At 36.3% G+C, this 21,536-nt stretch overlaps 1 protein-coding gene across 1 annotated transcript; it reads left to right on the top strand.

Moving 5' to 3' along the window:
• The first annotated feature begins 230 nt into the window (after positions 1-230).
• On the top strand, positions 231-21,301 carry ZC3H15 (zinc finger CCCH-type containing 15). Its single transcript, XM_027555888.1, has 10 exons — positions 231-449; positions 8,686-8,787; positions 13,117-13,228; positions 13,866-14,018; positions 14,447-14,538; positions 15,692-15,874; positions 17,265-17,411; positions 17,724-17,825; positions 18,613-18,736; positions 20,478-21,301. Exons 1-10 carry the CDS (start codon positions 375-377, stop codon positions 20,666-20,668), a joined length of 1,281 nt encoding a protein of 426 aa, XP_027411689.1. The 5' UTR covers positions 231-374; the 3' UTR covers positions 20,669-21,301.
• The last annotated feature ends 235 nt before the right edge of the window (positions 21,302-21,536 follow it).

Raw genomic sequence — 21,536 nt, 5'->3', positions numbered from 1 at the left:
AAACGCAGTGGGTTCCAATCTGTTTCCCCCAACTATCACCGAGCCTGCGGCAATCTAGCAAAGGCCAGGCGACTGAGCAACATGACGTGTAACGCGCAGTCATTTTCCCACGTCTCGTCTCCTCCCCCTCCTGGCCCGCCGACGCATAAACGCAGGCGCAGATTCGCTTCCGGGTTCCGGTCCTCACTACCCACCATGCTCTGCAGCACCAACCTGTCGCAAAGGCCGCATTCCGGCGGCGCGTGAGCGAGTAGCTTTACGTGCTGTGCGGCGGCAACGGCGGCGCGCGTCTTCCTCCTCTTCCTACCGCGGGGCCGGAGTCCCTGAGGGAGTCCAGCAGCGCTTAAGTCTGGCCGGCGCGACCTGTCTCCGCAATGCCCCCCAAGAAACAGGCTCAGGCCGGGGGCAGCAAAAAGGCGGAGCAGAAAAAGAAGGAGAAGATTATCGAAGTGAGTACCTAGTCCCCTCCCCCACTCACGCCGCGAGTTCTCAGGAAAGCAGCCTCCCGGTTCCCCGGTCCCCGACTACTCCTGTTCGCGTCTTCCGGGCCCACGTGCCCCTTGCTTTGGCTCTGTGTGCCCACAGCCCCTTCTCCAGCCTCCTGCTGACGCTCGCTGCCTCTCATCGCTATAGTGACGCCGCGGGCGCCCCCGCACTCAGCCTTTGCTTCTCCGCCCCACAGAGCCGCCTTCACCGACTCCCGTACGAAACGACCCCCACCCCCACCCCAGTGCCCTCACAGGGTTGTGTCCGCTAGTCACCGAAATTGAAGACGTTTCTAGGCTTGTGTTAAAAAAGAAAAATACGCTGAACTGTCTGGGACCACACTTTTTCTGGAAGGTCGACTTATTACGAGCCTTTGTGTTTCGTGTTTCTTTACTCATCACCTAGGAGTAGTGGTTACTTCCTTCAAGCCAACAGATTACTTCTTCGTGACATTTTTCGATCCACTTCTAAACTGTTTGAGGTCACATGAAGAGAGGAGATTTCTTTCATATCGTGTCACACCGTCTTGTACATGACGCTTGTCACATAGGTTCTGGATTAAATTAAATCGAAAGACGTTTTAAGGGAGATGAGGTTTCTTGTCACTAGCTGTGTTGTATCTGAATTTGTTATATATTTATGTAAATTCATTTAGTTCACTGATTCTATTGCCTTTTAATGGCAGAGCGACGCTATTGACGTTCTTAAATGTTTTATATTTGTAGTCCAACGACTGTATCAGTGAATTTCCTTAAGAGAGTGAACCGTGTTTGAGATAACATAAACGTATCGTATGGACTTCTCTGGTGACTCAGTGGTAAAGAACCCGCCTGCCAATGCAGAAGACGCGGATTCAGTCCCTGCCTCAGGAAGACCCCTGGAGAAGGAAATGGCAACCCACTCCAGTATTCTTGTCTGGGAAATCCCATGGGCAGAGGGCTGGCGGGCTACAGTCCATGGGGTCGCAAGAGTCCGACGCGACTTAGCTACTAAACAACAAGGTATTTCTTCCCGTATTCCTGCTATTAATCACTCCCAATTAAACAGTTCCTCGTGTGCGTTAGAAGTAGTTGGAAACGCCATGACCATTTTCCTACATGATATGTATCTGAATAATTAATGGAGAGCCGTTTCTGGAATAGTTAACTTTTCATTAGAACACGAAAAACATATTGGGTGTTTTGAAATGAGATATTTATTTGTAAATGATTATTTTAATATTTGGTATTTGTAGCCTTGAAAAATAATAGCAGTGAAAGCCCTCAGGGTTTCATTGTATAAACCTAATCAGAACTTGTGTTTGTCAGAATTTCACAAAATTTTTAGTGTGTTAATTGGATTTAACTAACATGCTTACTTAGAATTCTAGTAGCTTTGGCCAGGTTCCGGCTCTGAAGCACAACATATATTCTTACCGCCAATTTGTGCTATTTAAGAACTGTCATGAAGTAGCATAACTAGAGATTTGAAAACAGTCATTGTCACCTTCACATCTGTGTCTGCTGTACCTTTTTGAACAATCTGGACTCTTGACTCTTGGTAAATATCTGGGGATGGTTACCTGATGGCATTTGGTGCTATGTAAACCAAGGGCATTTTAGGGATGGCATTTCACTTGTTAGCTTCCTTTACTGAGGTTGAGTTAACACATTCAACATGATGCAAAGTAAAACTCACATATAGACATGGAATTAAATATTACATGACAGTTTAAGTATACTTTATGCATTATTGAGTTTTATCTGTGTACAGTTTTTATTTTTAAATAAATATTTAATTTTGTTTTAAGCAGTTGTATTTGAAAATTATAGTATTCCCATAACTAAAAATGATAGCTATGGATTTATTCATCTTGTAACAAGGTTATTTTTAAGGTAAGGAGAAGAGGACTTTAGTTTCATTAATGAAGACTTCATCAAAGAAAAATGGAAAATAGACAGCTGTATTCTTTAGCCAAAAATATTAGAATAGTGGGATTAAGTCTTTCTTAGTAAATTTTTTTTTAAATGGTAGTCTGCTGCTTAGATGTTTACTACCACCAGAGAGGGACCAAAGTATTGTAAATTGTAGGTATAAGTTTTATCATTTTTTTGTGAAACTAGATTTGTAGAGAATACTATGTTATTCAGCCTGGTTAGGAAACAGTATATTCCATTTCATCCAGAAAAGCACTTCTTTCATTTTTTGGTACAATTTGCATAATCTGAATACTGTTAATAGAAAGGCTTTTTATTTATTACCAAAGCCTTTAAAAGTTAAGATGAAGTAAAATATATATATATTTTTTTTAACACATACTACACATTTTTAATTTTATATGCAACTTCTAAAGGTTACTTTCCATTGACAGTTATTACAAAATATTGACTATATTCCCCATGTTCTACAGTACATCTTGAGCTTATCTCACACAATATTTTGTACCTCACATTCCTCCACCCCTATATTGTCCCCCCGTAACTGCTAGTCTCCTTTTTTTATAATTTTTTTTTTGTATTTTTAGAGTCCACATATAAGTGAGTTGTCTTTGTCTTATTTCACTTAGTATAATATTCTTCAGGTCCGCCCATGTTGCTACAAATGGCAACAGTTTATTCTTTTTTGTGGCTGAGGTGTATTTCACACTATATATACCACATCTTCCTTATCTATTAATCTGCAGTGGACATGTAGGTTGCTTCCACACCTTGGTAATTGTAAACAATGCTGCTGTGAACACTGGGTTGCATGTATCTTTTCAAATTAGTGATTTGGTTTGGTTTGTTCCTAGGTGTATACCCAGGAGAGGAATTGCTGAGTCATATAATCTGTTTTTGGTGACAGTATACTTTGCAACAAACTTACAGTGAACATGTGACAGTTGAAATCTGGTTCATACTGATAATTGAATTTTATTGCCATAATTTTTGTTGAAAAAATATTGTCTATATTTGACACGTGAAAGGTTAACATTTCAGAGACGGGTTAATTTTGAAACGTTTATAGGCATATGACCAGAAATTTCTAAATTCACCAAAAATTGAAAGTTAAGTAGAATATATGCTTTTAAGCAGCACTTTTGAAGAGATTTAAAATAAGTGGTTATACTACCCATCTGTCCCCTCTTCTATACCTCTGTTGCTTCCACTGCCACCGTCTTAGACACCCACTGTAGAACAACAGCATACATAGGTTTTGAGAACTTTAAGAAGTAAAAAGAGGCATGAGAGGCAGCATAATTTAATGAAAGAAGCAGCAGCTCGAGGCCAAATAGACCTGGGTTTGAGTCCCATATTTTGCATTAAAATTTCAAACTAGTTTAGGCAAGTTACCTGACCTATCTAAACCACAATTTCTCATTAGCAAAATGGAGCTAATTCCTATTATTCCAGAACTGTGGGTTAAATGAGATGACATGTAAAGTACCTGACATATGTTCAATTAATAACAGCTGTTGTTAATTCATTACTATAAAAAGAACTAGTTAGGGAAATTAATCAGACTGACCGCTGTTTATACAGTGCTTACTTTCTGTCACTTAAAATAATTAACTTATAATGTCTGCATTTTTTTCTTTCCCTGTTTAAACTCCCCAAAATTTCATGAATTCATTTGCATTTATAACTATTTGCTTCCCTGGTGGCTCAGATAGTAAAGAATCTGCTTGCACTGCGGGAGACCTGGGTTTGATCCCTGGATTGGGAAGATCCCCTGAAGAAGGGAGTGGCTACTGACTCCAGTATTCTGGCCTGGAGAATTCCATGGACAGAGGACCCTGGTTGGCTAACAGTCCATGGGGTCACAAAGAGTCGGACAGGACTAAGTGACTTTTGCTTTCTTTATGAAATGAATATATCAGAAAGGGTTATGGTTCTGTTCAGCATTCATACAGTTGTCTCAAATGGCATATACTATTTGCTTTCTTTGGCTAAAATTTAATAAACTGAAATCAACTTTGGGAAATGGAAGGTTTGTTAATGGAAAGGGGGAGATAATCTGGGTTAGGGCAGGCAAATAAAGGATGCCCAGCTAAGGCCTTGTAGTAGCAAAGAAGTAGTAATTGAAACTTAGAGGGGCAGGATCCAGGTGTGTAAAGGATGGAGAAAGAAGTGATTCTTGTTGCCAGTGAAAAACTTCGGCTAAGGTCAACTGTTTATTACCTTAAGCTGGATTAACCAGAAGCAAAATATCCATTGCATAGATGGACAAAAAAAAAATACTAAGAGGGCATGTGGGATGAAACTAATAAGGTAGAACAGTGCTGGCCTTTGTTCACACTGGTGAACAAAAGGAGGACTCCAGTTATGTTTGAGCACTGTTTATTATTGACCTGCCCTCACACCCTCTTCCTTTTTTCAAATATCTTAATTTAAGATGTAGAGGCTGGTCTGTAAAAGAAGTAGGATTAGTTAAGGGTAAGAAGAAGGGGGAGAAAGTGTCAGTTTTAAGTCAGGTTTGGAGTTCACTTAATGTTAAGGCTTTTGAAGCCTCTGGGAGCCATCCTTTTAGAATTACTGCCTGATCTCTAAACTCCTTTGTATTTTATTTCCATGCCTGAAACACACATTGTTCTTTCCTTATCACCTTACCTTTGGGACCTTATTAATCTAATGAGAACCACTATTTCTCTAGGGATGAGTGTAACCTCTGGTCTTCCCATCTACTGTCCCTCGACCCTTAAATCCAGGTTAATCTTGAGATAAGGGTCTCGCCTATATTCAAGAAGGGAGAGGGAGGCTTTTAAGTATTCCAAATTGTAAACTATTCCTGTTTTCAAGGTTGGTGTGTCAGGTCCACAGTGTAGTATTCAGAAAACTTTGTTTACCAACCAACCCTGTAACTTAACTGGTTTCTCTGGGAAGTAGTTTTTCATGGTGGAAAGAACAAGAACTTGGCTTAGACTCAAATAATACCTGAACCAGACACGGATCTCAGTGTTTGGTGGAAAGAAAGGAAGAGAAGCAAGCCATCTACAAGTGATAAATTTTACACAGCTCCTTTAATTCCCTCACTGAAGTAAGTATTATTAACCTTTTTGCATTTGAAGAAAGAGAAACAGGTTAAATAATTTGCCCAAGGTTATTATTAAGGCAACAAGTGGCAGAGTTAGGATTTTGGTTCCCGAGTCCTTCCTGTTAACCACTGTGCTCCACCTCCTTGTAATAAGTCTTTTGACTTGCACTGCAGTCCTGAGATGCTACTAAGTTGAGACCCAATCTACAAATAAGAAAACTGGCAAAGAAGGTAATTTGTCCAGTTCTGTTTGGTACTGGAGCTTAGGCACTCTAACTCCAGAGCTTATACTCTATAAATCGTTACACTGTACAGCCTGCCCCTTATTAGCAGTATTACTTCAGAAGAATTGAGTTTCAATATTCACATTTACAGAATGAGATAATATGATCTTTAAGAGGATTCAATAAAGTTATATATTCAGGAGTTTATATTTAGTGAATGCTAGATGTAAATAAGTGTCCTTTATCTCTGGAAAAAACAATAATTTCCAAGTTCTAATTAGAGACTTTCCAAATACAACTCATTCATTATCTCTTTAGACTGGTTAATTATGTGCTAACACAGTGTAATTAAACGTGGAAAACTGTTTTTCTTCTGGGATCTGGAGCCTTACACCTCTACCAGAAGTTCTTGTCATGAATACTTACTTTCTAGCTGGCCAGCACCCGTTAGAGGACTTTTTTCTTTCCTAAATCTTCATATATCAGTACCTATCTTTCTCTTTGGCCTTGCTTAATTCTTAGTTTGCTTCTCCTCTGTATTAATACAGAAAGCATGAACTGAACCCCAGACAGGCTCTCCTCTGGTGAGGCATGTGTAGATGGTGTTGCACTTTCATGCTAGTAACACTTTAATCTGAGGTTTTCCATCCCTTCATGAGACCTCATTTTTTTGTAAAAGGAAAGTACTTTATGGCATTTCATACCTGGTTGCTGTATGCAGTCATCTCTCCATATGTCACTTTACTGTTAACCATTTTTTTCTTCTAATTGGATTGTGTATTAAACTCTATAAAAACAAGGGAAGCCAACCATATTTTAAAAAAAAATACAGAGAATATCAGTTTGTATATGCCACCTACTACCTTTTTTTATATGCATAGGCTGTAGGAAATTCATGTAGAATTTTGTAATATAATGCAGTGTTAAAGCATAGGCATTTAAGTAGGGAAACTGAAGTTTTGCTATATGGATGGATATAGATGAGATGAACAAAGAGCTGTTTCCCAATGAGATATACTCTTTTAGAACTAAAATCCTCTTGAACTTTGTGATCTTGAGAGCATTGAAAGATATGTTTTATTAATTTTTTCCACTTCCAGTTTGTTCACATACATATATAAGTATTCTTTACCTATAATAACTTTCTTCTCCCTACCCTGTCCCTTCCCTTAGAAATAATATCTAAAATAAAGGCTTTAAAATAGCCACTTAATTTTTTTCAGATTGAATGCCTCTCAAAAGATCTCAGGTGAATTTAAGACCTTTTTGCCTCTTTCTTCCTTTTGGAGACTCACTTATAAACAAGAGTATGAAAGAAATCCAAACTCTGACTTGAAATTAGGAGACATCTATAATTTTGAACCTCAGCGTATGAAAACTGATAGTGGATGGATGATGAATTGGTTAACTGATCTTGTAGAACAGAGCAGTTGGGCCTGAGTGCCCACCAGGAGTGTGCCATTGAGAAGTAAGTAGATTTGCTCTGCAAATTTTTGCAGAAACTCAACTGTGGCAGGTACTAGGTAATACAGAAGGCAAGTGATTGAAAATTGAGGGTTTAAAGTACAGAAGTAGCTGATAGTTTTTGTTTATTACCCCTGCAAGAAAGAGGGTGGAGGTTATAAATAAGGAGGCCTCTCTGCTTCTGTAACTAGGCACAAATGATGTGGGAGGCATGGTTAAAATGTGAGCCTGAAAAGAGCCACTAAGATGTCCATGTAGTAAACTAAGAGACACCTTATCCTACCTGCTCTCTTTTACAATCCTCTAGCCAGGCTTGTTGCTGTCCTCACTGAAAGATCCTTCTCAAGAGAAAGAGAAAAGACAGGAGAAAAGACTTTCAGATACCAGTGGTGGTTTCCTGATAGGCTTTTCACCTTGGTGTGAAGCTCACTCAGTCTAGCCTCCTGTGTTACTTTCCTAGGATTCTCATACAAATTACCACAAATTGGGTGACTTGAAAAAACAGAAATTTATTCTCTCACAGATACGGGGGCTAGAAATCTGAAATCTGCTACAGGCAGGACAGTGATCCCCCTAAAGACTCTAGGGAAGAATCTTCCCTTGCCTTTTCCCAGTTTCTGGTGGCTTCCAGCTGTCTTTGGCGTTCCTTGGCCTGGAAGCTGTATCACTGTAATCTGTCTGCCTCTTTCTGCACATTGCCTTCTCTCTAAACCTGTTTACCTTTTTCTTCTCTTATATAGATACTAGTCATTGGATATGTAATCCAGTGTGTCTTCGTCTTAATTTATTATAGCTACAAAGACCTTTTTCCAAATAAAATCACATTCTGAGGTCCAGGTAGACATGAATCTGAGGGGGACACTCTTCATCCTACTGCAGCATAAGTAGTCAAAGACTATCATTTAGTACATATAATGCGCATTCCACAAGTGATAGCTGCTATGTATTAATAGCTTTCCCAAAGTACTATTTGATAATATTCCAAATTTAAAGTGTTGCTTTTTAGTTAGGAATACTTCAATTTTAATATTCCCATTTTAGCAACAGCTGGTAATGCATGCATTTTAAATTTGAGTTCTTTAATTGTTTAGAGAGGATAGTTTATTACCCAAGAAACCAATTCAGAACTTAATGTATCTGCTTATGCAGTATTCCCCAAAATGTGTTAGTAGTAAGTTCATAATCCCTCATTTTTTGCTGAGAAAAATGCTTTCTGAGGTAAAGTCAGATTTAGAAGATTTAGGATGGCTGCCTTCTCTCTGGGTAAAGGTTTTCAGATACCATGTGCTTAAGAATTAGAAACCCTGTTGAATAAGCATTTTCCTAAACTTACTTGATTGTTGAACTAATTATCCTGCTGTAACAACTCTGCATATCCTGTAATACTGATATTCTAAAACAATTCAGAAAAAGCATCATAAACTAACAAGTTTAATGATGATAGTTATAAGAATGTATTGAATTCTAATGTATCATTAATATAAATTGCTAACATATTTCAATACTGTTTCTCCTTTAGGACAAAACTTTTGGTCTGAAGAATAAGAAAGGAGCAAAGCAACAGAAGTTTATCAAGGCTGTCACTCATCAAGTTAAATTTGGTCAACAGAATCCACGTCAGGTAAGTAACTTAAATTTCTGCATTTTCTTCATATGGATGTAATACAACATTGTTGCAGATAAAAATGTTTGGTGCCATAATTGTGTTTCAAAACAGAATCCTACTCTGTAAACTTACCTGCATCTTGTCTTGGTTACTCAGCAATATCTTCTAGATATTCTTTCAAACCATTTTTATATAGCTCTAATTTATTGTAATGGCTGCATACTGTTTTATGATGTGGCTGTACTATATCCATTTTTTCACCCTTTATAAGTAATCACTTTGTTTCTAGCTTTCTGACTTTAAGAACAGTTCTACAAGAAATTCTCTTGTACAGGTGTTTTTACGTGCATTTGTGCTTTTTATTTATGTAGCATAAATTATCTGGTGACACATTTCTAAATAAAGGGAAATGAACTTCTAATTTTAAGAAGTTTGCCTGATCATTCTCCATAGAGATTGTAATACTTGACATTTTCATTTGTAGTGCATGAGTTATACGTACTAAAGCTCTTTTTAATGTTTTCCAATCTGATTAAGTATAAAGTGATACCTCATTTTTCTTTTCCTTATTCCTAGTGAGTTTGAAAATTTTCTTAAGCTTTTTGACTGAGTCTCTACTTCTCTGACTTTTCTATTCACATCCTTTGTTTTTTTGTTTTTTTTGTCTTTTCATTGGCAACTTGTGAGAGAGATATAGATAATTTGTGATGTTTCTGTTACATTTTGCTGTACAACAGTCTACATTATAGATAATTTGTGATGTATCTGTTACATTTTTCTGTGCAACAGTTTTTAGTTTTTGTACTGTCAGATATGTGTAGCTTTTCTTTTATATGGTTGAAGAGGTCTCCCCTGCCACTAGATGATGTGTTTATCCTAGATTTTTTTCTGACTATTTACAGTCTATAATTTATCATATAAATTCATTTTGCATCATATTTCCTTTCAAATAAATAGCTAGCATCGTTTATCACACTGAATTGAAACATCCCTATTGACATATATGAAAGTCTCATATATGTTCAGATCTATTTCTAGATTCTCTTTTCTGTCTTTCCCTAAAGCAGTACTGCATCGATTTTGATTCTAGTGGCCTAGTAACATATTCTGTTAGCTGATAAGGCAAGTCCTTTCCCTTAAGATGTTACTCCTTTTCTGTTTTTCTTGGCTGTTCTTAGGCATTTATTTTTTCAGATGAATTTTGGAATTATTTTTATCAATTGGCAACTCATTCAAAAAACTTTAAACACATTTTCTTCAAATCTCTGTATTCTCCTTTCTTTTTTTAAAATGTAGATCTTTCGCTTTGAGTTTAGGATTTTACAGACACAGACATTTATTTTACTTTTTTCACCACCATATCTCCTTTTCCTTAATTTGGAAACACTTTTTTTTCCATCTGAAAATACCAGAATATATATTCATAAGATGGTTAACTTCTATCACTGATTCTGTCTACAGATTAGTACTTCCAACACTTTTCTTTCTCTTATACATGGTTTGACTCAAGAGCCAAAAGCTTGATCCTGTACATTGCTGACTTAGCAGCCTGGTCTAATAAAAACGTATGCTCAGGCTTTGGAATCGGATCTGCTTGAGCATGCATCCCTCTGTCTTATTTGTTTTATGATCTTAAATTTGTCCGACTCTCTGCGACCCCATGGACTGTAGCCCACCAGGCTCCTCCGTCCATGGGATTGTCCAGGCAAGAATACTGGAGTGGGTTGCCATTTCCTTCTCCAGGTATTTAATGACACTGGTCTTCAATTTGTAGTACAGTGAAAGGTCAATTACCCTTACAGGGTTTCTGTGATAGTTAAATGAGAAGATAATGTAAATCTTCTGGCATAATGTAAGGATTCCTTTCAAACATGTTTCCTCTTCCTATTTTATCTTCCAGTGGGAAGTATCTTGACTGGTAATTTAAAATTTCATCAACCTGAGAAAGCCATAAAATGTTTTGTGGACTTGAGAGTACTTTCAGTAATACATTGTTTATAATCTCTTGGGTAACTGGCCTTTTATCTGTGAACTTGAGGTATCTAACCACCATACTTAACACTGGAAATGAGCAGCAGTCTTACTGTTAGAGCCAGGCAAAAGATCCTCCCCCGCCACCCCACCCCCACCAAACCCTGTGCTACAGAGGATGACCCTACTTTGTGTCTCTTCTAGACATGTTTCTCCCCACACCAGCTCAGGGCCTCAAAGTCCCTTACCCCAAGTCCATCTTAGGATATACTGACTGCCTGTGTGGCTGAAGTAGTCACAGCGAGGGTATGTCCTGGGAGTATGGGCAGAGTCTGGATCCAGACCATGTCCTCCGCTGCTCCTTCTGTCTCCCCACACACATGTGGTGGGATGAAACTCGGGGTAGAAAGAGGAGCAGCCAGAGATTGATTCTTGCTTTACTGCCGTGCTCCATGTGCAACTCCATGAAACCTGAGTGTTTTAAATTTGAACCTGCTCTTCCATGCCACAAGGTATGTTTGTCAAGTAGGGGTACAAACTATACTTTACTTAACAATAGTTTGATTTCTGACATAAATACTTGTAAAAATGGTTCTGGTCCCCACAAACATCTGATACAAAGAATACTTTTATTAAAAATAAAGTGACTTAAATTTTTATTTTTAGAAAACTTTTCTCATTGTTCTGTTTAAACACATCTGACCACATCATCAAAGCCAGGATTTAGAATGTCTTTAAGCCTATTATAATACTTGCCCAGTTCTTTCCTAAAATTTCCTTTCCCTTTAATACTTTTTTTGTCCTGGATTTCTACTTAATTCTTTGATGTTTCTTTGTTCCTTTAACAGGCTTTTTAGGTTCTTTTGGCTTGTTTAATATTAATATTATTCAGGGTACTGTTCTCTGCTCTTATACTTTTTTATGGTGCCCAGGCATAATCTCATACACACCCAAAGTTTATTATCTGTAAGCAGCTATTTCTAAAATCTTTATCTCAAAGCAGACTTCTGTCCAGGAATCAAGATCCATGTCCAGCTGCCTTCTAAATAATCCACCTTTCTGCCCTGTCAGCATCTCATACCAAGTATGTCTAAAACTGAGCTCATCTCCACCTCCTGCCATGAAACCTGTTCCTCCTGTATTCCCAGTCTTGTTTAGCATCACTAACCATACAAATGATAATCCTAGACTCCTCCCTCTCCCTGATACCTCATGTCCAGTCAGTCACTTAGTCCTAACAGTTTTATCCTTAACAGCTTTATTCCACCTTTTCTCCATCCTTGCTACTAATGCCTGTTTTAAGCGCCTATGCTTTCTTGGCTACAGCAATTGCATCAGCCTCCTAATTTTCCTTGCCTTCTTTCGTGGACCCCTTACAGTCCACTCTTCATAAAGTTGTTATTGTGATCTTTATGAAATGCAGTCTGATTGTGTCACTTGGCTTACTTTAAACTCTTGAATCTCACCCTGTCCACCTGTTGATACAGTCAACATTTTTCATTGATGTCTATCATACCTGATTCATCTTTGCATTGGTTGGAGCTTCTGTTTCTGCATTTCTTGCTTATTGAAAGAATTCATCCGTAAAGTATTAGCTCAGTCTAATTTTCTTAGGCGTATAAGCATTCTTTGTTTCCAGAGCACCGTGTATTATATTATAGTTGCTGACATGTCTGTCTTCCCACTAGATTCTGAGCTTCTTTAAATAAGCATCTTTGTCTTTTCATCTTTGTATTCCCTGTCATCTAACATAGGACCTGACATATAAATGTTTGGATGAAACCTCTAATCATATTAGGTATGTAAATTGTGTGCCTGGAACTACGTCATATGTCATGTTTGTTTTGTTTTGTTTGGTCTCCCACATTGACCTAGCCCAGTGTTTTTCCCAAGGGTACTTAAAGGTGTTTGGGTTGGTGCAGTTCTTTATTTGTGTGGGACTGTGCATTTTAGGATGTTTATATCTCTGATCTTCAAAATGCACCTACTTATTTCTGGGGAGTAGGTTGTTGTCACAAGAAGAAATTTCCAGGTGAGAACCATTTGCTAAAAAATGCTGGGCATGTAGCATATGCTTAATAAATGCTATCGCTGCAAGCTTTTAAATACGCTCTTAACTCGGCATGGTACCATGTATAGGTTTTTTTATAAGAGTCAATTGCTCTACAAGATTTAGCAATTTCATTTACTAGTTTGACACACCATTTAATATATACTGGAAGGCTATTGTAACATTGATATTAAGAAGTAAGAACTATATACATGTAATATGTGATTGTCTTTGTTATGTCAGTGATATAGATATTACTGTGTAGTGAAAACAGTTTTGTTATAGTATATCAAATTTATATATCATACCTGGTAATATTATAGGTAGCACAAAGTGAAGCTGAAAAGAAGTTGAAGAAAGATGACAAGAAGAAAGAATTGCAAGAGCTAAATGAGTTGTTCAAACCTGTAGTTGCTGCTCAAAAAATAAGTAAAGGTAAACTTTAAATTTCAAAAGTGTTTTTACCAATGTAATTCACATTTGAAAACTCTTAAATGTTTTCATCAGTTGTATATGCTGTGAAAATAATAACTCTGTCAAAATTATCAATGTCGATTCTTACTCCTTTTATATGTGCATGGCTGTGTCATACAACTGTTAAATCCAGCCATTAGCCCTCCACCCTGCATAAGGGAAAATTAAGGATTTCGGCAGTCTACTAGTTGATTTATAACCTTTGATCTTTGGTAGTAGACAAAACAAACCTGTGGTTATAAAAACTACAAATCCCAAACTCTTGGCACTGCAAGTACATTTATATTTATATTTCTCTTTTGCCTCTTACCTCATTGACTCCAACTAGACAAGTAACTATAGAATAACATGCACTTACTTGGTTTCCTACCCCCTTGCTCTCTTTTTTGGTAAGAATAAAGGAATCAAATACAGATATAATATGCTATAGAAAGAACCTCAAAGAAATGTCTTAATATTCATCTATATGTGTGGTATTTCCTTTCACACCAGTGAACAGAAAATAACAAATTAACCAAAAGTAATTATATCTTACAAAGAAGCTGTACTTTGTTATCTGGCAGTTTTTAATGTAAATACCATGTGCTATTTGACTTAGGTGCAGATCCCAAATCCGTAGTATGTGCATTCTTCAAGCAAGGACAGTGTACTAAAGGAGATAAGTGTAAGTTCTCTCATGACTTGACTCTGGAGAGAAAATGTGAAAAGCGAAGTGTTTACATTGATGCAAGAGATGAAGAACTTGAGAAAGGTATTTTTTTTTTAAGATATATTCTTAAATATATTTTGATTTGTTGTTACTAAAATATTTAGTAGCTTGAAGACCATTTCAGTCTTAGTAGGACTGTGTTTGTCCTGAAGAATAGTTTGTTGTTTTTTGTAAAATCTGAATTTATCATATTATGTCCTTTAAGTAAATGAAGATATTTAAAAACCGGTGGCTTGTTTTGTATTTGTCTTTCACACTTTGTTCTAGTACTACCTTCTCATTTGCCTGAATTACTTAGATTTGGTGAAAATCTCACAACACCATTTATTCTTACCTTTGGTGTTTTAAAGGAAATGTGTTAGGTCATGAGTTTTATAATACGGCTTTCTTGTGTAAGGATATATGCAAAGTATTTTGGGGACAGTAAACAAAATTAACAGTATTTATTCTCCACATCACTCTCTATTTAGATACTATGGATAATTGGGATGAGAAAAAACTGGAAGAAGTTGTGAACAAGAAGCACGGTGAGGCGGAAAAGAAAAAACCAAAAACTCAAATAGTATGTCCTTTTCTTGAATTGAGTTGCTTTGGTCTTTATCATTAGGGAGAGTTATGTGGCAAGATATTTCTGGTATTTTCTACTAGATTATTATTTAAGTTACTGGACCTTTTCATAAAGATAAGGTGATCAGGCTTTGTGTTTGGAATATACAAGTGTCAGTTATACATAATTCTTGGTCAAAAGTGACTTGAAAATCATGTGACTAAAGTTCTTCAAATGCTATTTTCTGAGATGGTTTTACTTTCTCAAACATGGATGAATACACGTTTTCATATAAGAATTCTTAACTTTTTGTACAAAACAAATGGAGAACTGTTAAACTACCGTGTCTAATTCATAACTTACTCTGTTTTAATGGTAGGGAGACATTTACTCATAAAGGTAAAAATATTATTACGTATGAATTGCAAAATGAGTTTTTGGTACAAAATAGATCTAGTATTATTCCAGGAAATGTACTTTTACAAATCAGAGTCTTATTTCTCAGATGCTACATTCATGTCCACATACTCATTCTGTAGATTATTTACAAGTGAAAAACCTTGCTATGTTAGAAAAATTCGGAATATTGTTTTTACTTATCTCTTGTAGCCTTTTAGGAAAAGAGTATTGCTTATTAGTTAATGTTTCTTTCTTATTTGTAAAGTGCATTACCTAAAGCTTCAGTACAGTTGCATCTTGCACCCATTCATACCTTGCTCCCTTATATAAAATTGACTATAATTTCAGATAATTGAAATAATGTTTGTATCTTTACTGCATGTGGTTAGTTTTTAGAAAAGATCAAACCAAAACAAAGTTACTGGTTTTATTTTCTTGTAGCCATTTTTAATTTCTCATATTTAAACACCACTCTTTGGATCCCATTTACAACGACTAAATGGCAGCAAATCCTTTTGTGTAATTCAGTTTAGAGCATTGTCAAAAATAAATATTTTATACAAATCCTCTCTAAAGGAAAGTTACCATTGTATTAGATATTTTAAGATTAATGTATATTTACATTTCTGTATACAGGGTATTCTGTACCTAAGTGGTTAGCTTAAAAAAGATATGAATTGAATGTACCTATTCCATATACCTAAGCATTTACCTTGGAAACAGACCACACTGAGCCACTACTTGTGTATTAATAATACTGTCTCTCTAGGTGTGCAAGCATTTCCTTGAAGCTATTGAAAACAACAAATACGGCTGGTTTTGGGTGTGTCCTGGAGGGGGTGATATTTGCATGTATCGTCATGCACTGCCTCCTGGATTTGTCTTGAAAAAAGATAAAAAGAAAGAAGAGAAAGAAGATGAAATTTCATTAGAAGATCTAATTGAAAGAGAGGTAACTGGTATCTTTTTCTAGCATAAAACTCTAAAGCAGTACTGTGAAATTCTAATATTTACCACTTGGGGGCAACAATAGCATATTGTTATGAAAGGGAAAAAATAATACGAACTTTTCTCAAAGCTTCCTTACTTTTTATTTGATTACTCTTACATGTCAAAAATGCAAACCTAGCCATAATCATGATATTAATTTTAGGATTGTGAAACAGTTTTTTTAAGTGCTAGCCACTGGCTTATCAAATAAATTGTTTTCATAAGATTCATATACTGGTACATCAATTCATGAAAATGCTTAGTATTCAGAATGACTGAACTTGAAGTTTTAGATGTTTTCCTTGATGTCTTTATTTTTTCACCATTTTACCTAGTTATTTATTGGTTATTTTAACATGTGAAAGGAGCCACTACAGCTTTTCAAGTATGTTTCATCACTCTTGGACTCAAGGACTCTTCATCTGCTCATCTCTGGTTCAACACAAGAATTTTATCCTTTGAGCTAGCAGATAGGTTTACTGAGTCAACAGATAAGGCTCCTAGCTGCTGCTAAGTCGCTTCAGTCGTGTCCGACTCTGTGTGACCCCATAGACAGCAGCCCACAAGGCTCCCCCATCCCTGGGATTCTCCAGGCAAGAACACTGGAGTAGGTTGCCATTTCCTTCTCCAGTGCATGAAAGTGAAAACTGAAAGTGAACTTGCTCAGTCGTGTCCGATTTTTAGCGACCCCATGGACTGTGGCCCACCAGGCTCCTCCGTCCATGGGATTTTCCAGGCAAGAGTGCTGGAGTTGGGTGCCATTGGCAGTGACGTGAAAATGTTGAGATTATTGGAAATATTAGATTTAGGGTTGTGTGCTTCAAACAGTATCCATTTTGTCTTGCTATGGCTGGTCTAAATATGTTTTTGTAAATGTCTAACTTTGAAGTTATACATTTGTTCTTGAAAGGATGTATCATTTGGTGTCTCACACAGGAGGCAATATATTGTGATAAAAAATGTAGACTTGGAGTCAGATGTATTTGGAGTTTGTATCCTAGTTCTGCTACATTCTAGCTAAAACCTCATCTTTGAGAATCACAAATGAAACTTGGATGTATTGCTGCTTTTTCCTATTTCTTGTTTCACTATTTCTCATGACAAGTTTTACTCACCTTCGATTTTGAAAAGACATCTAGCTCAGAATAATATATTTTATAATGTTTGGAAATGTTTGTATCTGTGGACAATCATTTTGCTCCTTGCCATGTAAAGTAAAGATAAAGCAGTTAACTCCAGATTTAATGTCTTCTTAACAGTCATAGCAAGGACTTAATTGAACTAAGAGAAAATGATTAGATGTTATCATAGATAACTTTAGGGGGAGAAAATTAACTTTTTTATCTTTGCAGCGTTCTGCCCTAGGTCCAAATGTTACCAAAATCACTCTAGAATCTTTTCTTGCATGGAAGAAAAGAAAAAGACAAGAAAAGATTGATAAACTTGAACAAGATATAGAAAGAAGGAAAGCAGACTTCAAAGCTGGGAAAGCATTAGTGGTATGTCCCAAACTCCTGATTAGGTTTTCTATTCTCTCTTTCATTTTATAATTTCTATATTATGGAAGATTTTATCTCTATTTAATTGTATATGTCTAAAGTCAGTGACCAGCAGAGATTTCCCTGGCAGTCCAGCAGTGAAGACTCCACACGTCCACTGCCAGGGGCATGGGTTCAATCCCCGATGGAGGAACTAAAATCCCACATGCTGTGTGGGACTGCCAAAAAAATAAAGGCTTTTTAAAAATAAAACCAGTGACTAAGAAATGTTTGAAGTTTGTCCTGAGTTGATATATGTGTGTATTTGAATAGATCAGTGGTCGTGAGGTGTTTGAATTTCGTCCTGAACTGGTTGACGATGATGATGAGGAAGCAGATGATACCCGTTACACCCAGGGAACAGGTGGTGATGAGGTAAGAAGGACGCCTTGGCACTTCATTTTCTCATGTTGATTGAGAGAAACAATAGAGAGTGACAACAGAGCAGTACAGTTAAGAGTACTAACTTGGAGGCCTTGGTTCAAATCCCTGCTCTACCCTGGGAAATTAGCTACACTCTAGGCCTCCACTCTCATCCGTAATACTGCCATAATGATAATCCCTCCGGTCACAAAGTACTTCTGAGAATTAAGTGAGTTAGTACATTTATATTTGTTTATACTTCTTTATACAACTTGGGACAGTGCCTAATATAGTGTTCAATGCTTGAGTGTATTAGCTGTAAAATGTTCTACTCTCCCTCTCAAAAAAAGGTTTTTGTTTAACTACTTTATAGTAAAAAAATCATAAGACAGAGACACTAAAAAGTACAGAGAAGGGAGCAGAAGACAGCAGCAGAATTAATGGTGATAGATAAACTTAGTATTATTAATATTTTAATTATTAACTATATTGATTAATAAAATAGCAAATAGCTTTTGATTTTTCATATGAATATCATAAAATTCTGACTTCTGCCTTTGAGTTAAAAGATTAAAATATATTGTATATGTAAAACTGTGATGTCAGGAAGAAGCGTCAAGTATGACATTTCTATTCCTTTCTCAAGAAGTGTATAAAAGAAGTAAATTTGGCAATAGTCATTTGTTTTCATTTGGCACTATTAATTTTCTATCATTAAGATAAATGTCAGAGGTAAAGGGCAAGTAATGTATGAAAACTATTTTTATTAGTAACATTCCTTTTCTATGTGTTTTTAAAGGTTGATGATTCAGTGAGTGTAAATGACATAGATTTAAGCCTGTACATCCCAAGAGATGTAGATGAGACAGGTATTACTGTAGCCAGTCTTGAAAGATTCAGCACATATACTTCAGAAAAGGATGGTAAGTATGCTGAATTTCCGTGTAATTCTACAAACTAAGAAACTGTCTAAAGGAAGTTAGACCAGTCTTGGCAAACTTAGATGTCTGCAGGTACCAGACCAGTAACATAAATGTATGATCTGGCTGAATATAAAAGTAGTAAATAGTGGAGGCTGTGGAAATGGGTGGCTGATTGAATATTGAAGCCATTAACTGAAACTTGAATGAAAATGAGTTTGGACATTTAGCTAATGAGTTCAGTTTGGGAGCACACGAGTATGAGATATTTTGGTTATCAAAAGTGGCATTGTCTAGGATGCTGTGTAGACATTCCTAGGAGGAAAAGGTTTGAAAGTCATCTGCATTCATAGCTAACAGTGAATGATTTCACCCAGACACCATACATAGGATAAGAATGTTCTAGAACAGACTTCTGAAAACGTTAATGTTTTAGAGTAGTAGAAAGGAAAAGGCTTGGGAAAGTTGCTGAGAAGAACAGAATTTCAGGAAGATTAAGTTGGATGAGAATTAGAAATAATTATGACTAGGGAAAGAATTCTAAGAATAGAGTATACAGTTTTCATTGGGACTACAGTGGTATGAGGAATGAGGAGAAAAAGTGAATATAAATCACTCACTTTTAAGAACTTTTAGAGGGAGACATGGTCATGAGAGAAGGGTCTTTTAGAGTATGGGAAATCTAAATATTGGCCAGAGAAAAAGGATCTGAAAAAGACAGAAAAATTGAAGATGAAACAGTGCTAGATATAGAATCAAGATCTGGAACTGTAAGTAGTTAACTTCGATGAAGAATAAAAATGGAAGGGAGGCTGATTTACATATATTTGGAAACAAAAGATAGCTAATACAATTTATATCTAACTGTGTCTTGAGTGAGAATTAAAAGTTTGGCACAGTTGCTGTGAAAGAAAAGAGTAGACAAAAGTTGAGAGGGGAAAAAAAAGCTAAACCTTATTTTTACACTGAAGGAATACAAGTTATAACTGGAAAATCTGGCCTGTCCTGAGGTTTGAGAATGCTGTCAGACTATTGTCTTAATGCCAATTGCAAACTAATTTGCTCCTTTTAGAAGTAGGGCTTTGGTGGTAATAGGTACAATTGCAAGTACCTCAGAGGTTTTAATTCCTAAGAGTTTGTCATCAGAGATGTATGAAATAACTTTAAGCTATTGAAAATTCTCTTCTGTTCATTATTGGTGTTATTGAACAAGAAAGGGAAGCATTTTTGTTTTGTCAGTCATAATAACTATAGCCTGAAAGAAGTAGCTGCATAGCCCCAGGGTTTTTTTCCCCACAATTTGATGACAAGGTAAAATGTTGCTGTATTTACACCATTACAACTCATGTGACTTAACTACTGTTTGTAAAACCAAAAACTCAGTAGCTGCTTGGATCATGAACATTTTCTAGATCACATGATCATTTATCAAAGCACATGGAAGTTGACTTTAAAAACCTAATTGTTGGGTCATGTAGAAAATACAGAGTTGTATAAGATAAATCTTGCCCTCAGATGTATGAACCATTGAACAATCAGCTGTCTTCAGTGAAAGACGTATTTTATCGTAGGTTTAGAAAAGTGATACAGATAAGCTCAAAAAAAGAAAAATCAGTTCTTATTAGAGTAATCTTAAGGAAGGTTTTCATGGAAAAAGGAAAAGAACTATATCAGTCTGTAGCTATTCCTGATGGACTAGTGTTTTCTTTTTCTAGGCCTTATTGATTTTAATTTTTATTTTTAGAAAACAAATTAAGTGAAGCTTCCGGAGGTAGGGCTGAAAATGGTGAGAGAAGTGATTTGGAAGAGGACAACGAAGGGGAAGGACAGGAAAATGGAGCCATCGATGCTGTTCCTGTTGATGAAAATCTGTTTACTGGGGAAGATTTGGATGAACTAGAAGAAGAATTAAACACACTTGATTTAGAAGAATGACACCAAACAAGTCAATGAAAAAATTGAGCCAGCTCAGCAGGAGTTGAAATTGACTACATTAATTTTTTTCCACCTAAAACTCTTCAACAGGATGTTTGTTTCCCATGCTGATTCTGGAGGGCTTAGTTCCTCCAAAAAAGGAATATTCTCCCTACATCTCGTTTTCTGACTTTGGCTACATCTCATAGTAAGTTCAGAGTAGTTCATGATAAATTAAAGATAAATGGTCATTGCAGGAAATGATTGATTATTGTAATTGTCCACTCAAGTAGGAAGTGTAAACTACTTTTCCAGCTTTTGATTTTCATTGGGCATGTGTTGTTATAAGGACAACATAAATTTAAATTACCCTTCATTTAATGCAGTTTTTAATGAGTGATTCTATTTCCTTTGTATTTATATGTTTAAAAGACTGCCTAAGATATGAGCCTGTACTTCATCAAGGAAACTGCATATGCAGGTTCAGTATTATATATCTTTGGACAATTAGATGGTCATTTAAAATGAAACTTCATTAATCTGACAGGATCAACTGCAATGCCCTGTGTTAAACTGTTTGAAACTACTCCCTTTTCTTTTTTTGCCAATAAAGTTGTAAATAAAAACAGTGATACAATAAATTCCAAATACAGACTTTTTTTTTTTTTTAATGTTTTTCTATGAAAGTCTTCTGACTATTTCTAGCTTGAGAATTTTTACTAAATATCTATTAGAATTAACTATCACAAAAGACACACTTAAAGTATTCTCTTAATACCGATTACAAGATTGAGTGCTGATAGCACTACTATGAGTTTAGTAACACAAATACTTAGCCTCAAAAAGAGGCTATAGATGGTGTTATGTGAAAGGGTAATTACTGAATTGA

Source organism: Bos indicus x Bos taurus, chromosome 2 (genome assembly GCF_003369695.1).
Source record: "Bos indicus x Bos taurus breed Angus x Brahman F1 hybrid chromosome 2, Bos_hybrid_MaternalHap_v2.0, whole genome shotgun sequence".
In the NCBI taxonomy this organism is placed as follows: domain Eukaryota; kingdom Metazoa; phylum Chordata; class Mammalia; order Artiodactyla; family Bovidae; genus Bos; species Bos indicus x Bos taurus.
This window is presented reverse-complemented; position numbering and strand designations above follow the sequence as displayed.

Excerpts from the sequence above, each read along its gene's own strand:
- ZC3H15 (XM_027555888.1), top strand. The coding sequence starts at position 375 with ATGCCCCCCAAGAAACAGGCTCAGGCCGGGGGCAGCAAAAAGGCGGAG. Across the intron at positions 8,788-13,116 it reads GTCAACAGAATCCACGTCAG|GTAGCACAAAGTGAAGCTGA; the intron begins GTAAGTAACTTA and ends GTAATATTATAG. Across the intron at positions 14,019-14,446 it reads AGATGAAGAACTTGAGAAAG|ATACTATGGATAATTGGGAT; the intron begins GTATTTTTTTTT and ends CTCTCTATTTAG.